The sequence below is a fragment of the Syngnathoides biaculeatus genome, chromosome 2 (genome assembly GCF_019802595.1).
Source record: "Syngnathoides biaculeatus isolate LvHL_M chromosome 2, ASM1980259v1, whole genome shotgun sequence".
In the NCBI taxonomy this organism is placed as follows: domain Eukaryota; kingdom Metazoa; phylum Chordata; class Actinopteri; order Syngnathiformes; family Syngnathidae; genus Syngnathoides; species Syngnathoides biaculeatus.
In genome coordinates, this window is record NC_084641.1 from 21,857,701 (window position 1) to 21,874,446 (window position 16,746).

At 40.5% G+C, this 16,746-nt stretch overlaps 1 protein-coding gene across 1 annotated transcript; it reads right to left on the reverse strand.

The window, feature by feature from the left end:
- Positions 1–4,105: 4,105 nt before the first annotated feature.
- On the reverse strand, positions 4,106–14,793 carry LOC133511802 (zinc finger protein PLAGL2-like). Its single transcript, XM_061840756.1, has 2 exons — positions 14,645–14,793; positions 4,106–7,935 (listed from the first exon to the last, which is right to left on the reverse strand). The coding sequence occupies exon 2, from the start codon at positions 7,538–7,540 to the stop codon at positions 6,245–6,247; it is 1,296 nt and encodes a 431-aa protein (XP_061696740.1). The 5' UTR covers positions 7,541–7,935; positions 14,645–14,793; the 3' UTR covers positions 4,106–6,244.
- Between the last annotated feature and the right edge of the window lie 1,953 nt (positions 14,794–16,746).

Sequence of the window (16,746 nt, forward strand, 5' to 3'; positions counted from 1 at the left end):
AAATCGTGTGTGCATCAACTTCCATGATTTCTTCAATCTGCACTAAAATTTGAATGTCATATGTAAATTTTTTAAAATCATATTCCATACTTGAGTTCAAAAGTATTGTGGTATCCATCAATTTGTTTTGTACATGCAATGAAGTGCTGAACCATTGAACCAGAACTGAGGCATACGCTCTAACCAGTCACTCCGCCGTGCCGCCCTACATCCTAATTTGACAAAATTGTAAAGGCCTGGAACACAGTGATCTTTTTTTCCTGTCACTTATATGGTGTACGAAGGTGTAAAATTTGTAATTACAATTCTTCAATATTAGTTTGTGCTCTTCAGACAGCCATTCTAGTAAAGGGTGGATGCAGAGTAAATATCATGCTATTTTTAAATTACGTTCTCTTTTTCCTTCCAATCCTTTGTTCCGTGCAAAACAATCAGTTTGTCCACAAACACTTCATTCACCCACCTTCAAAAGTTCCAGCTCCAATTTAAAAACGAAGCAACTTGAAGTAAATCTACATATTTATTTTGCTTTGCCTTGTCTAGACAACAAGAAAATGACAATTGAGACTTGCTTTCTTAGTCTTGATTGCTATGATGATAATGCAAAAAAAAAAAAAAGAGCTTGGTTCACAGCCATCATATTAGTATTACAAATAGCAGTAAGTGTATTCCACAATAAACAAACCCAATTCCCAAGAAGTTGGGACATTCTCTTTCACAAATAAAAACAGAATACAAGTTTGCAAATCACGTTGAACCTATACTTAAATGAATACACTAGAAAGAAGATATTTGATGTTCAAACTGATAAACTTTGTTTTTAACAAATAATCATCAACATAGAACTTTATGGTTGCAACATCAAAACAACAACAAAATAAAACCTAATCAAACATCTGTTTGGAACATCCTACAGGTGAACAAACTAATTGGTAACATGTGGATGTCATAACTGGGTATAAAAATGGCTTCCCTGAATTGCTCCGTCATTCACAAGCAAAGAATGGGTGAGGTTCGCCTCTTTAACAAGTGCAACAGTTTAAGTCAAACAGTTTAAAGACAATGTTCCTCAATGTATCATTCCAAGGAATTTAGAGATATCATCAATGGTAGTACGGTGAAAAAACTGGTTAGAGCGTTGGCCTCACAGTTCTGAAGACCGGGATTCAAATCCTGGCCCTGCCTGTGTGGACTTTGCATGTTTTCCTTGTGCCTGTGTGGGTTTTCTTCGGGAACTTCAGTTTCCTCCCACATATCAAAAACGTGCATTAATTGGGGACTCTAAATTGCCCCTAGGTGTGATTGTGAGTGTGACTTGTCTGTCTTTGTGTGCCCTGCGATTGGCTGGCAACCAGTTCTTCGTGTACCCCGCCTCCTGCCCAATATCTGGGATAGGCTCCAGCACTCCTGCGACCCTTGTGAGGATAAGTGGCTCAGAAAATGGATGGTCCACAGTATCATCAAAAGGTTCTGAGAATCTGGAGCTATTACTGTACGTAATCGCCAAGGCTGAAAACAAACATTAAATCCCAATAACCTTCGATTTCTCGGGCGGCATATCAACGTGTAAAGGGGATCACCACATGGGGTGAGGAAGTGGAAAAGTGTTCTGTGGTCTTGATTTCAAATTGTTTTGGGGAAAATTTGGACGTCGTACCCTCCGGGCAAAAGAGGGGAAAGAACCATCAGCGCTATGTATGTAAGCATCTATGGTATGGGGTTGTGTTAGTGCTAATGGCAACTTCCACATCTGTGATGGCACCATTAACGCAAAAAAACACATACTGGTTTTGGAGAAACATATGCTGCCATCTGGCGTCTTTTTCCATGGACGCCCCTGCTTATTTCAGCAAGACAATGCCAAACCACATTCTGCACGTTATAAAAATGCGGCTTCGTAGTAAATGTGCACGAAATCTGGACTGCCCTGCCTGCAGTCAAGACCTGTCTCCAATTGAAAACGTGTGGCGCATTATGAAGCGTAAAATATGACAATGGAGACCCCGGACTGTTTAACATCTGAAGCTATTCATCAAGCAAGAATGCGAAAGAATTCCACCTACAAAGCTCCAACAATTAGTGTCCTCAGTTCCCAAACGTTGAAAGAAATGGTGATTTTACAGTGGCTTTTTTTGGAATGTGTTCCAGCCATAAAAAGTCCATGATTATTTGCTAACAACAATAAAGTTAAACAGTATGAACAGTAAATGTGTTTGTGGTGCATTCAATTAAATATAGGATGAACATATGATTTCCAAATCAGTGTATTGTTTATATTTGTTTAACACAATGTCTCAACTTCATCGGAATATGGTTTGTAAAATAGGATCTGGCTTACATTTTTACTTAAACATATATTGAGCAGTTTACCCATTTTTGACCATGGACCTCAGTGTAAAGACGTATCATACACTGTGTGGACAGGCTTAAAATGTTACATATTGATGTGACACAACACCTGACATCCTTGCATTTGTAAGTACCTTGAACCAAAACCCACTTGACATTCATTTGCCACTTTTGTAGCATATTAGTGTATGAAGAAAGATGCACATGAGTTGTACTGACATGAGCCGTAAAAACTCTTCCTGCAAGGACAGCATGCCAATTATTATTATGATTCTTTTTTTTTTAACACAGCTTTCAATGTCAATACTGTATTCAGAAAAGTAAAACTCTTAAGCATGATTCACTTTAAAATGAATTATTTTAAATTGTAAAAAAAAAAATACTGAATGAAACCAAATCCAATTAAGTAGTGCATTAATCATTTTTGCCTTGCTAGAAAATATTCTGGTCTTTTGTCTGATACAAAAATACTCAAGATAATTCAGCTAAAGATGTGTAACAATCGGCAGTGATGTTTATTTCAGGAGATGCCTACTGTGAATCCGGCCCGTTTTCCTTAATGTAACAATTACATTAACAAGGTGGAGCAGTACGAACATCAGCCAAGCATAAAATAGCCTGTACTTAATATTACGTTAAGAGGTACTCAAACTATGGAGCTACAGCAAACAAAACTTTTAGACATTTTCTCTGCTCTTAGATGAGCAGTTGCCTGTAACTTTTGAGGTAGTAAATAAGTAAAGGTATAATTAAAGGCAAGTACACAGAACAATGCTTGATTTATTGGAATACAACTCTGATCAGAGTCTGTATCCTGTCCTTCAAAGTTAAATTTAAACACTCATTTTCAGTGGTAAAATGTATGTTACAACTTTAAACATTTTATAAAGATATTGCAGAAAGATATGACAAGGTAGAGGTAGAATGTTTAATTATTATATTATAATAATCAATGTCTGGCACTATATTAACAGTTAACTCAAAAGCTACCATCAAAAGTTTAAAACTAAATGGAAAGCGCGCCACAATAACTACAATAATAAAGAAAAACAGAAACCCTTATTTCTGTGTGTTTTGAGGTACAATTTTTTTTCTTTTTTAGAAATGTCATAAGTGCTTTAACCCTGCCAAGAGATTCAAATCTCTTTGAGAGAGACACACAACAGTAGCATTTTGACATTGGTGCAACACTGAGGCTAGTGACAATGCTAGTGGAACAGTCAATCAGCAGAGTTATTGGATTTAAAAGAGATCGCATTATCTCTTTGCATGCCTTCTTTCCAGGATCACAACAGTCGCTTGAACTTGTAACAATGTTCGTGAAGGGATTTCCCACGATGGGAATCCCACTTGGGAACCATTAAAGATGATAAAAGGAATGGATTGCAAGTCTTCAAGATAGGGGTGGGTTTCAGTCCCAATTTCATTAGAAGCTCTTGAGAGCCAGCAATTTGCCAAACGAAAATTGGCCGACGATTCATAGATAATTTTAGAAAAGACTACACATGTTCTATATTTTTTTTTGTTGTGCTAAGTCAAAACAGCTGTGATCATAGTTGCTTACATCCAGAAGACCTAGAGTCCTAAATTAAAAAATAAAATAAAAAATCTCCCAGGTCACCTCAGTTAGTCAAAGCGCCAATAGTCTAAAAAAACACATTTTTTATATATATATATATATATATATATATATATATATAATATATATATATATAGAGAGAGAGAGAGAGAGAGAGAGAGAGAGAGAGAGAGAGAGAGAGAGAGAGAGAGAGACACGCACACACACTCACACAAATGGCAACTAGACACTAAAGATCCAGTATCTATTCAAGGCCAGCGCTTGTACTTAAACCTCATTCAGCCAATCTAGGAAAAATGTTTCAAACAAAGGTCTTTCAGTCTTGACACTTCAGGAAAAAAAAAATGTCCAAGTAAGTTTTGGAGGCAAAAACTGTTTGGCCTTCAGACACTTACAAATATCACAATTTCCACCACTTTTCTCAAGTACAATTCTCTTTAAAATCAGTTTGATGGCGGTGAGGGTGGAGGGATTCAAAAACTAAAACCAGGGTAATTGCTAAACATGTAAAGGTTCTGGAGTATTTTTAAAAAAAAAAAAAAGTTTTTCCATGCCATTCCATCTCACATGCTGACCGAGGCAGACTGTGAATGCCTGCTGATTCCATTGAACTCCTTGGTGGCGGTGTACTTTTCTTGCTTACAATTGCATTACAGGAGACATACGTGACATCACACACTGACTGTTGAGAAACATTGGTCAAAAATCATATTTGACTACTGTATATGACTTCATTTTCACACATGATACATAAATCTTTGCTCAAGAACTGGGCTGTGTGGACCAATTTTTGATCATTACTTTAGCTAATCAAGCTCTGGTATGCATCACCTAAATATGTGATTATGGACACCCTGTAAAAAAAAAAAAAAAAAAAAAAAAAAAATGGGAATAAAACCTAAAGTAGCAACAATAATCTGCGATTAAAATAGGATCAGTAATATTTTACTGATAAGTAAAACAATTTTGGGGGGGTAAAATTAATTTTTGCTGACAAGTGCCTTGAGAATTATTGTTTGAAACAGGAATGTCAGAAGGGCACTCACTGTGCAATGTCTTATCTACAACTGTCCTCGCTAATCTTTGAGCGCTGAACTAATGAAGCCTGCTCAGATGAGAGGCAAAACATCTCAGACAACCTTAATTATCCTGCAACTATCAACTGAATGCCCTGTGATTAGAATGCCCTGGGTGAATGAAAATTTTCATAATCAGCTATTAGTTATTGTTACCTCAAAAAATATATATTTTAAATATCAAACTCCTGAGATGAGTTTTTTGATTTGCACAGTGATCAACTATACATTCCCTGTAAGACACTTAGACATGTTGAATAAAAGTGTAGTCATGCTACAACTACATAGTTGCTGCATGCTTTCCGAAGGCCTGCTTGATCAGAGATGCAAAGGCACAAAACATCTTTACAAAAGAGAAAGAGACGGGTTAACATTAAAATCACACCAGCCATGATATTATTGACTGCACAGCATGATATCGAATATTCTGCCCTGACAAAGTTAAATTCAGACACAGGTCTCAGGATGCAGTAGAATCCATCTAACTGAACATCATCTTTGTAAAAGCCGGTTATAGCACTGTTGGATAATTTATTGTGTAAGTGGTCATTATGGTTGCTCAATCTATATTAAATGGTATACAGCATCTAACACTGTATTAATCCTTGTATCTAACAGATCTGTGGTAAGCAAAAGATAATCTGTCACAAAATTATACTGGCAAACATTTCAGTCCGCAGATAATCTGAATACTAGTTTTAGAAATGCTTACCTATCATCAACATAATTATATGATTGGGTTGCCTAATAGCCATTTTTTTTTTTAAAAAGAACATCGTAATTATGAAAACTACATTTAAGTGCATTCTAAATTTGTGATGCCTGGAAAACACTAACAAAAAGCAAATGCATAACGCTGGCCTTTGTGCCACCATCCTACTGTGGCCTCTTAGAACGCAGTGCTTTGAGTGGGACTTAGATATATGTGACATGTCCAAGTTTATACGATACACTGTTACGTTAAAACAGGTTGTAATCACATGGCGCATGTGATAACTGGATCAAGTGCATTAACTGCCGTTTACAGATGGAGAAGAATTACTCTGTTCGTTGTAGTGAGAGAGACATTTGTGCATTTAAGCATACTTTTTTTTTAAAAAAAAAGGTAATACTGATGAGGTGATTTGTTGTGAGAAACAAAAATCAAACCCAGTAACATGTATACATGTTCTATAGTTTCAATTGTCATTTGACAGGAAAAAGACATCCATATGTGAAGGTTAGTCTGAGACAAAACCGCTTATTGCTGAAAGGCTTGGTAGTAATGTGGTAAGGAGCTAGAAGTGCTAACAGCAGAAGCGCTGTATGCCTGAGGTAGTTGGCTGTGGTTGTGGGCTACGGCGCCCTGAGGGACATGAGCCTGAGAAGGTTGGAAGAAGCTAAAAGGCCCTGAAGCCTGTGAGGACAACCCAGTGGAAGAGGTTGGTGAGGAGGTGGCAGTGGTGGCAGGAGGATAACCCATCATTAACCCACCCATTCCTACATGAGAGCTGTAAGGTGGCAGGCTGAAAGGCAAGAAGCCCAACAGTGGCCCAAGTTCCATGTTAGTGGTGCAGGACAGTTCAGCTGAAGGGACAGAAGGATTCCGGGGCACGAGTTGGGGATCACTACCGACACCCATCCCTTCAGCAAGCATCTCCCTTTGAGGTGAGGTAGAGGTAGAAGAGTTGACCGAACTGAGGTGAGGAGGAGGGGCACCCTGCAGATCCAGCAGGAAGCTGTCCAATTCAGTGCGAGGATATGAGGTAGATCCTTGTTGGTACCTGGGCATGTTGCTGTATGACTGCTGCTGTGGTGCTGACAGAGGCTGCAAGTGATGGTGGTGGTTGTGAGGAGATGGCGGAGGCATGTGGCGAGCGACACCCATGCTTGAAGACAAGGAGACCTGCATGAGGCCATGTGGGTGACTCATCCCGGGAACAGAATTGGTAATGGGGTAGGAGTTGAACATGTCCCTGGTGAAGGTCTCCACAGGTTCCTTGGAGGAGGCAGAGCCTCGGTCTGAAGCTAAAGGGCTGGACTCCTTCACTGGACATTGGGTGGTGGTAGTGGATGTTGCCACAGGAGTACTGGCCGTAACCAATGGTATCAATCCAGCATCATGTGCATGGCTCTTCTTCAAGTGGCGGGTTAAGTGGTCTCTGCGGCCAAAGCGCTGAGCGCAGCGAGGGCACAAGAAATCACGGCGTCCGGTGTGCACCACAGCATGACGACGTACATCCTTGCGAGTGTAAAAACGGCGGTCACATCGCTCACAGGAATATTTCCTCTCTCTCACTGCCACAACAGCATTACTGTTGCCCTCTGCTGGAGGTGGCCTATCGATATGGCCACCACCCAGGTGCTCCAGCAGCGATGGTGCCCCTTCGGAACAGGACAGCCCTGCGCCAGCACTGTGAGCTTCCACCAGGTGCCGTCTATAACCCAGCTGAGTGTTGTATTGCTTCCCACATTCCTGGCAGTGGAAGCCAAGCTGCCTGTTAGCTATGTGGCTATCCTGCAGCTGACCCTTCAGTTGTTCTTGCTGGTGGAACATGGTCCCACGGGGATGGTGTTGGGTTGTGTTGCAGAGATGAACTGACTGAGTCGGAGCAAGAAAGCAAGGAACAAGCAACACTCATGAGGATTCTACTTGCAGCTGGCCATCCACTCTCTGGTCTCAGAATGTTGTGTTATCTCGGGGTGCTTGCAATAATACTAAGTGCAGTTTGTTGACTATTTAAGGATATCTTGTGGCAATGGCGCGTCGTGGTCTGTCCTGCTTTGATGGGACAGGCCTGTGTCCAGCACTTGGTTTCGATGACAACACCTGCCATAGCAACCCCAGGAGGGCTGCATTCATGAGGGGCTTTAGAATTGACTGGATCTGAGTTTCTGCTGTTGACTCAGTCTATTTGTGTTCATCAGATGAAGCGAAGCATCTTAAAAGACCTGAAAGAAAGGGAACATAATCACCAAATTGAGCAAATTACATTACCTGAAGTGTAGTGAGGCAGTAAAAAGCATAGACATTAAATGGTCCCATATTTTAGGTAGTTAAAGTCAAGAAAATAAGTATTTGAACACCCTGCTATGTTCCAAGTTCTCCCACTTAGAAATCATGGAGGGGTCTGAAATTTTCAGCGGAGGTGCATGTCCACTGTGAGAGAGATGATCTAAAAAGAAAAATCCAAAAATCGCAATGTATGATTTTTTAATGATTTATTTGTGTGATACGGTTGCAAATAAGTATTAGAACACCTGAGAAAACCAATGTTAATATTTGGTACAGTAGCCTTTGTTTGCAATTGCAGAGATCAAACGTTTCCTGTAGTTCTTCACCAGGTTTGCACATACTGCAGGAGGGATTTTGCCCCACTCCACACAGATCTTCTCTAGATCAGACAGGTTTCTGGGCTGTCGCTGACAAACATGGAGTTTCAGCTCCCTTCAAAGATTTTCTATTGGGTTTAGGTCTGGGGACTGGCTAGGCCACGCCAGAACTTTGATATGCTTCTTACGGAACCACTCCTTGGTTTTCCTGGCTGTGTGCTTCGGGTCATTGTCATGTTGAAAGACCAAGCCACAACCCATCTTCAATGACGGACTGAGGGAAAGAGGTTGTTCCCCAAAAATCTCACAATACATGGACGCTGTCATCCTCTCCTTAATACAGTGCAGTCCTGTCCCATTTGCAAAAAAACATGTGCAAAGCCTGATGCTACCCCACCCCCCATGCTTCACAGCAGGGATGGTGTTCTTGGGATCGAATTCATTACTCGTCTTCCTCGGAATTATGACCAAAAAATTGTGGTCTCATCTGACCACAAAACCTTCTCCCATGACTCCTCTGTATCATCCAAACAGTCATTGACAAACTTAAGACGGGCCTTGACATGTGCTGCCTTAAGCGGGGAACCTTCCGTTCCACGTATGATTTCAAACCATGACGTCTTAGTGTATTACCAACAGTCACCTTGGAAATGGTAGTCGCAACTCTTTTCAGGTCATTGACCAAGTCCTGTCATGTAGTCCTGGACTGATTCCTCACCTTTCTAAGGATCATTGAAACCCCACGAGGTGATATCTTGCATGGGGCTCCACTCCGATTGAGAGTGACTGTCATGTTTAGCTTCTTCCATTTTCGAATGATTGCTCCAACAGTGAACCATTTTTCACCAAGCTGCTTGGCGGTTTCTCCGTAGGCCTTTCCAGCTGTGTGGAGTTGTACACTTTTGTCTCTGGTTTCTTTGTATCACACAAATAATTCATTAAAAAAAATTATGCATTGTGATTTCTGGATTTTTCTTTTTAGATTATCTCTCTTACAGTGGACATACACCTACGATGAAAATTTCAGACCGCTCCATCATTTCTAGGTGGGAGAACTCGTAATATAGCAGGGTGTTCAAATACTTATTTTCTTCACTGTAAACCTACATGACTATCTAACATGGACTTTGTGTGTCAATTTCATTTTTAAAAAAAAACACCTTGCTTTTCTCACGTGTGCCCAGAAATGTCCCCCACTTACAGCTACTTGTTTGATCCAGTTTGCTTTTCCTCTGATGTGTTGCTGTCGTGTAAAAGACCCACTGGTGAGAGCTTGATTTTTTATGTTGACAGCGTTGCCTTGTGAAATGAGAGGGGGGCGGAGATCTTTGCTACTGATGTAGAAAAGCTTAAGAAATTCTGACAACCGGATTTCAGGTCTATCTCCAGAAAAACGTCTGGGACCCAGGAACACATGGACCATTGTAACTCATACTTCCCGTTTTCTGAGGGGCGGCACAGTGGCAAAACTAGTTAGAGTCTGCCTCACTTCTGAGGACCGGGGTTCAAAATCCCCCTCGGCCTGTGTGGATATTACATGTTCTCCGTATGCCTGCCTCCAGTTTCCTCCGACAACCCAAAAACACGCATTATTGGAGGCTCTAAATTGCCCATAAGTGTGAGTGTGATTGCCAGTATTGAGCATATTTTTTTCCCAAAAATTCATCTTTAAACATGTATTTCCATAAATTGGAGACTCTTGTGTGTGACTGTTGTTTGTCTCTATGTGCCCTGCGATTGGCTGCCAACCGGTCCAGGGTGTACCCTGCCTCCTGCCTGAAGACACCTGGGTTAGGCTCCAGCACTCCCATGACCCTTGTGAAGATAAGCGGCTCAGAAAAGGGTTGGTCAATGTCCTTCGTTTTTGTTGGTTCATACTCAACATATATATGGTACTAGGGCGACATCAACTACCAAAGACAAATTCCTTGTATGTTGTTACATACTTCGAAAATAAAGAAGATTCTGATTCTGATTGCTAGAGAGGTATGTTCACATACTTTTAATAAGACATAGCTTGCAAGCAGGCAATAAAACGTTTTGTGGCCTTGCAAGCACTCCTGCGACCCTTGTGAGGATAACCGGATCAGGAAATGGATGGATTGATGTTTTCTGAAGCATCATGGAGCCAATATTACAATCCAAATACGAGCAAAAAGTTAGTTTGATCAAATATGGCACCTTTAACAAACAGTAATCGGTTAAGTCACATCTCTAAGCTTAATCGCCATTATAATGAAGACTACAAATGGGGAGGGAACAGCCAAGTACAAGGAAGACAAAGGAGTCATTCATAGATATGTCCTGGTACATTGCGTGGCCTATTGGTAGTCAATAGTACTCCACTTCACTCCTAAATGAAAAAGTCGTGTCTGTCCTCAGTTTTCACAATGATTAAAATAAATCCTGGTGCTCAGAAGCAAATGTTTTTTTGTGTGTGGGGAACAATGGGTACCAATAGGTAATACATGACTAATAACAGAGGTAGTTTTGTTGTTTTTCCAGATTTAAGCGCAGTATTGGATGTTCAAACTGACCATACTGCTACAGCAACTTACATTAATATCAAATACACCTTTTAGGTCGTAATGGTTATACAGTGTTCCCTTATTTATTGTGGGGGTTACGTTTAAAAAAAAATACTGGCATTCATTGAAATTCGTGTTATAGAAGGATTTTTTTCCTTCTTTTTTTATTCATTAAAGTATTTTTTTCATTTGTTTTTTCATTTACAGGATTTTTTTCCATTTACAGGTCATTTTTTCATTTACAGTATGTTATTTCATTCCTTATAAATATTTTAAGGCTGTTAAACCTCTAACCACACACTTTATAAACATTTTCTCAAACAGGCATCAACATTTTCGTACATTTCTCTCATTTAAACACTGTTGAAGTGGAAAACTTTGGAGATTAAAAAAAAGTACATTACTGTATACTAGAATGAAACCAAAGATCAAAACATCTTTGAGGCCAAAACATTTATGAGAAATAAATGTCTAAATGTCCCTCCATCCATTATCTTCCGCTTTATCGAGAACCAGGGGTAAGCATTTTCCTATTACAAGAAAACTCTTAAAGTTTTTATAAATAACAAATTTTATTTTAATGCTGAATCTATGACGTGGAACACACAAATTATTATTAGCGACTCGGGCGTATATTACAGTTTCTGTGTTTGGTTGACGTGTCTCTGCTGGAGCGTCCTTGGTGCAGCTGTGAGTGAGTGAAAACAGCTATGGCTCAATGTTGGGACTTTTTTTTTTTCTGGGTGAAAATATTCTTACAAACAGACGTGCCACCTTCTATAATGTTTGAGAACAAAAGCAGCGACGCGTTCTGGGAGTGCGCCGAAATGCCATGGGGGCATCTTTTTGCACAATTGTAAATAAATACCGTCGTTATCAGATGACTAGCAACCTATTAATGCTCAGTGACGGTTTATCGCAATGTCTTTATGTCTCAAAATATATTGCCTGTCAATTGACTGTCTGTCGTTGTACTCAAGCGGCTCCATCTACCAGAGACAAATTCCTTGTGTGTTTTGATACGACAAAATAAAGATTCTGAGACTGTAACCAAGTCACAAAATACATTCTACACACATTTTTATTCATCTCTAAATACCGGATTGAGTACAAATTCAATACATCACAAAGCCAGACATCTAGGAACGAAGCATGGTCTGGTGTACCGTTAAACTGTGCATGTTGCATGCAAATGGCGAATGGTCAATCCACAGAAAATACCTCAACCACAGTCTTCGTATATTTATTGCTGGAGCGGTGGGAAACCTGGGAATTAGCCCAAAAGTCCAAGTATCCCTGACTTAAGCCCTTGAAGAGTAGCCTTATCTGCAAATGAGAGCCTTAAGCAGAAGAGGCTTAACCCTGGACAAAGTGCTTGAGTTTAAAAAAAAAAAAATGCCCACACATTTTATATAAATTTAAACATATTAAATCATGCTTAAAATATTTGAACACACTTTGAACACATTGAATATGTAACTAAGCGCAAAACATTGAAACCATAAAATCAACAGAAAATACTTTTGTATTGTTGTGTTTGTGTGCACGTGCATGTGCTTTCAAGCAGCAAGTCGTGACTGTGATGTCAGCATGCAAGTGCCTTCCTTTCGAGCTGTGGCTAACACCAATTTCTGTAAACGTGTACTCAGTATGTTTTACAGTTCTCCCAGCATTCAACAAAGCTGAAAAGTATATCGGCAAGTGTTGCTCTCTTTTCCCAAGAGCAAGGACATTAAAGCCAGTATACCGTAAAAAGCCACGAACAAAAATGAAACCACTGCTCAAAAAACACAGGATAGCAAGGGTCTGAATGATGAACTGCAATGCAGCTGGGGGAAAATTATAATAAATCTATATGGTTTCTGTGGAAAGTAGACCCAGTCGACTTTTGCAGTACCACTCATGTTATACATGCTTTACATTGATCATAAATACAGTATGGCAACTCACACATTGACAAGCATGCACCAAATGAGAGGAGTGCCCACTTTGCAGTACACTGGGACAAATATGGACATCCTCCCTGTCCTGACTGTCCGTAAATCAGGGATTTCCAACCTTTATGGCGCCAAGGCAAATCACGGCACACAAACAAACAAAAATGTTAGGTCAGGTAGGTGCATTGCAGTATTCTGGGACAAATACGCATATCCCTTTGCCCACCTGTCTTTAAAGGAAAATTCCGGTGGTTTGGAAGAACAATGTATCCAATAGGTCATGTAATATGTACTCTGTCTTGATAATGTGATGTTAAATAGTCACGGCTCCGCCGCTCGCCGGAGCTCGCTCGTCAGACTCTGCGTCATTCCACCCAAAGAACCATCCGAATATTCAACATTATCTACAGCCACAGGTTCAAATCTGTATGAAAGTATTCCTTTGTCTTACCACTCAACCGATACTGCAATTTCTTCATCAGATGAGGATAAATCCGAGAAATCAGCGCTGGGCATAATGGTGTCCCATTTAATCGAGCATTTGGAACGGCATGTAACATGTCACATCCGTGCACGTAGGTCACGAGACTCGCGAAAATGGCGCCGCACCTGAAAATTTCTACTTGTCGCTAAAAATCTTCTCAAAACACTATTAAGTGAGAGAGGATTTAACATCACATTATCAAGATAGAGTGCATATTACATGAGCTATTGGATACATTGTTACTCCAAACCACCGGAATTTTCCTTTAAATTAGTGATTTCCGGCCTTTATGGAGCCAAGGCACGTATTTTGCAATTAAAAAAAAATCTCTCAGAACACCAACAAACAAAAATGTCACACAAAGTAGGTTACACAAAGTGGGTATATTAATTACTTTATGTACTTCCTGCCATCTAACAGAAAAGCACTTATTTGTTCTGTCCTTCATTATGCCTCAGTGGGATAAATAAATGAAGGAAAGATACATTTTTCTTTCTTGTAAATCATTTTTGAGCAATTATATTTATAGTTTCTCAAGACACACCTGAAGAGTGCTCATCGCCCACTAATGATTGGACAAAAGCTGCTCACAACCCACCTTTCATCACCCGAATTCCACCTGCACTTTTGGCCTGAACGTACTGGAGAACAAACATTGAACTTGGTCGACCTTCTGCATAACATGGTGCATTCCGTGACTGTCAGCCCTGTTTGAGAATATTGAATTTATTCCTTGAATTTTCTCTTACTCGAGCCATTGGACGAAACTGCATGAGTGTAATGGCAACATTTGTTTTCGTTTTGTAGAGAATTGCAAGAACTAATGTGACACTTGTTCACGATCACCCTAAGGAACATCAGGAGTAAACAGCGCCCTCTTCCGGGGCCGCGCGCTAAAACGACCGTGTTCACTTGCTTTCCTCCGTTACGAGCCCATAGTAGTGTAACGATCGGAAAATATTTTTGCAACATCGAGGGTATGGTTTGTTTTGAATGTGTGAATTTATAGTTGATTTGAACTTGACTGTAGTGGCGAAGTTCAACGGACGTGTGCCCTCAATTTACAGGACCGGAGCTAAACTTGTCAGCTAAGCGAAGTTGCCTCCGTGAATTTCGGTGGCGGATGTGAGTAAGGTTTAGTCTTTTGGACTACCCGAAAAGCACCACATTAGCTTCCATAACTGCTACTAAAGCTGTGGCTAAATGCCAATAGTTTAGCCGAGCCAGAAGGACGAATTAAAAACAATATACGTGCGTTTGACAAAGTTGTGTCGGAGTTTGTCTTGCGGGGGGCTAACTCTGTATTACCTCAGCAAACGGGCTTGAAAAAAAAAAAAAGTCCCACTTGGGTTAACATTTTCACGCCGGACGTTCCTTACCGCCTGGCGCGCATCCCCGATCTCCCCGCTTGCTCCATTTGGCCTCCACGTGCGCATTTTAGACAGATGAAGGGCGTAAAAGATGTTTATTGGGGTCTGGGCCTGGCCTGCTGGCGCCGCGCTGGAAGCCGTGCATTGTGGGAGCATGACGTCACAGCCCGGGCTTGGTGCAGAGCCAGCAGGAAGCGCAACTCCTTCTACAACGAAGCGCACATCAACGCTGACAAGCCGAACACTTTTTTTTTGCGCTGGTTGTGCAAATTATTTTGTTGTCCTGAAGCAAAATGTAACTGAAAAAGTGATTCCTAAAAAAATTTGAAAATACCAAACAGCTCTTGAGTATGGAAGCCCATTTTCACCAGTAAGAAGAGAAAAAAGAAAGTCACAAAAGTCATGGTTAAGGCATAACAATGAGAATAGAAAGTTAATGAAAACAGCTGAGTCGTAATTTTTTCATAATAACGAGATACTATCTCATGATAGTGACATACTAAGTCATAATTATGAGATAGTTGTAATTACTATCTCATACCTCATAACCATGAGACACTATCGCATATGAGATCATATTACATCAGAATTACGAGATGAATATTTCATAATCAAGACTCCAGCCATCCATTTTCTTAGCCGCTTATCCTCACAAGGGTCGCGGGGAGTGCTGGAGCCGATCCCAGCTAACTTCAGGCAGGAGGCGGGGTACACCCTGAACTAGTTCCCAGCCAATCGCAGGGCACATGGAGACAGACAACAGTCGCACTCAGAATCACACTTCAGGGCAATTTCGGATGTCCAATTAATGTTGCATGTTTTTGGGATGTGGGAGGGAACCAGAGTTCCTGGAGAAAATCCACGCAGGCACGGGGAGAACATGCAAACTCCACACAGGCGGGGCCAGGATCAAACGCAGGTCCTCAGAACTGTGACCCACCGTGCCGCCTCATTGGGATTACTAAATCACAATTATGAGACCATATAATTATGGCGTACTATCACGTTTGCTTGTAATTTACTTCCAGAAACGGGCTTCCACACTTGTGCACCCCCTCAAATGGCTTTTTTTTCTCTTGTCCATTCCTCTTAAAGACCACAAACTCTTACTAATTTAAAAAAACAAAACTTTTAAAACAGCTTTTTGGGATATGATGTTGTTGATGTCTTCCTTGAAAGTGTTTCATCAGGTTGTTTTATCATAGACATTTTAAATATTGGGAATTATGCTCTGAAGTTGTGTCTCAACATACACGCTACCCTGTTACTACAACCTTTTTGGCCATAAAGGTGAAGAGGAAAAATGTGAACTACATGACTCAACACCTTTGACTATGTGTAGACCAAAGTTACTGTAAGTCCATCCATCTATCCATTTTCTGAACTGCTTATCCTCACAAGAGTGGGGGGGGGTGTTGGAGGCTCTCCCCGCTATCAGGCAGGAGGCAGGGCACACCCTGAACTGGTTGCCACCTAATCGGAGGGCACATGGAAATAAAGAACCACCATGCATGTTTTGGGGATGTGGAGGGAACTGGAGTGCCCAGAGAAAATCCACAGAGCCACGGGGAGAACATGGGAAGTCCAAACAGGCGGGGCTGGGATTTGAAACCCGGTGAACTGTGAGGCAGGCGCTTCAACCAGTAGGTCACCTTTTTTTTTTTTTTTTTATTCTATTAAATTCAAAACCCTTTTACTCATCGAAAAACTAAATTTAGTATGGCACAGATTTTTTTATCTAAGTTTGTTCTTGACTAGTTAGAAAGTATTCACACCCCTTCATGTTTTCGACATTTCGCTGTGTTACGGACTTACTCTGAAGCTGATTTGAGTATAGTTTTCTTTAAAAAATTTAATTAAATAAACAGAAATAAGCCATAACAACAAAGCAAAGACATATTTTCAGACATTTGTGTGAATTCATAAAATATGTAAACATTCAAACACATTATGTACATAAGTATTCACACCCTTGACTTAATATTTCGTTGATGCACCTTTGGCAGCAATCACAGCTGCATGTCTTCACACTCTTTGCTATGACACTCAAATGTAAACTCAGGTGCATCCTTTTTCCACTGATCATCCTTGAGATGCTTCTATAACTTGAA

Bases quoted from the DNA above. Each gene is read 5' to 3' on its own strand.
- LOC133511802 (XM_061840756.1), bottom strand. From the start codon at position 7,540: ATGTTCCACCAGCAAGAACAACTGAAGGGTCAGCTGCAGGATAGCCAC.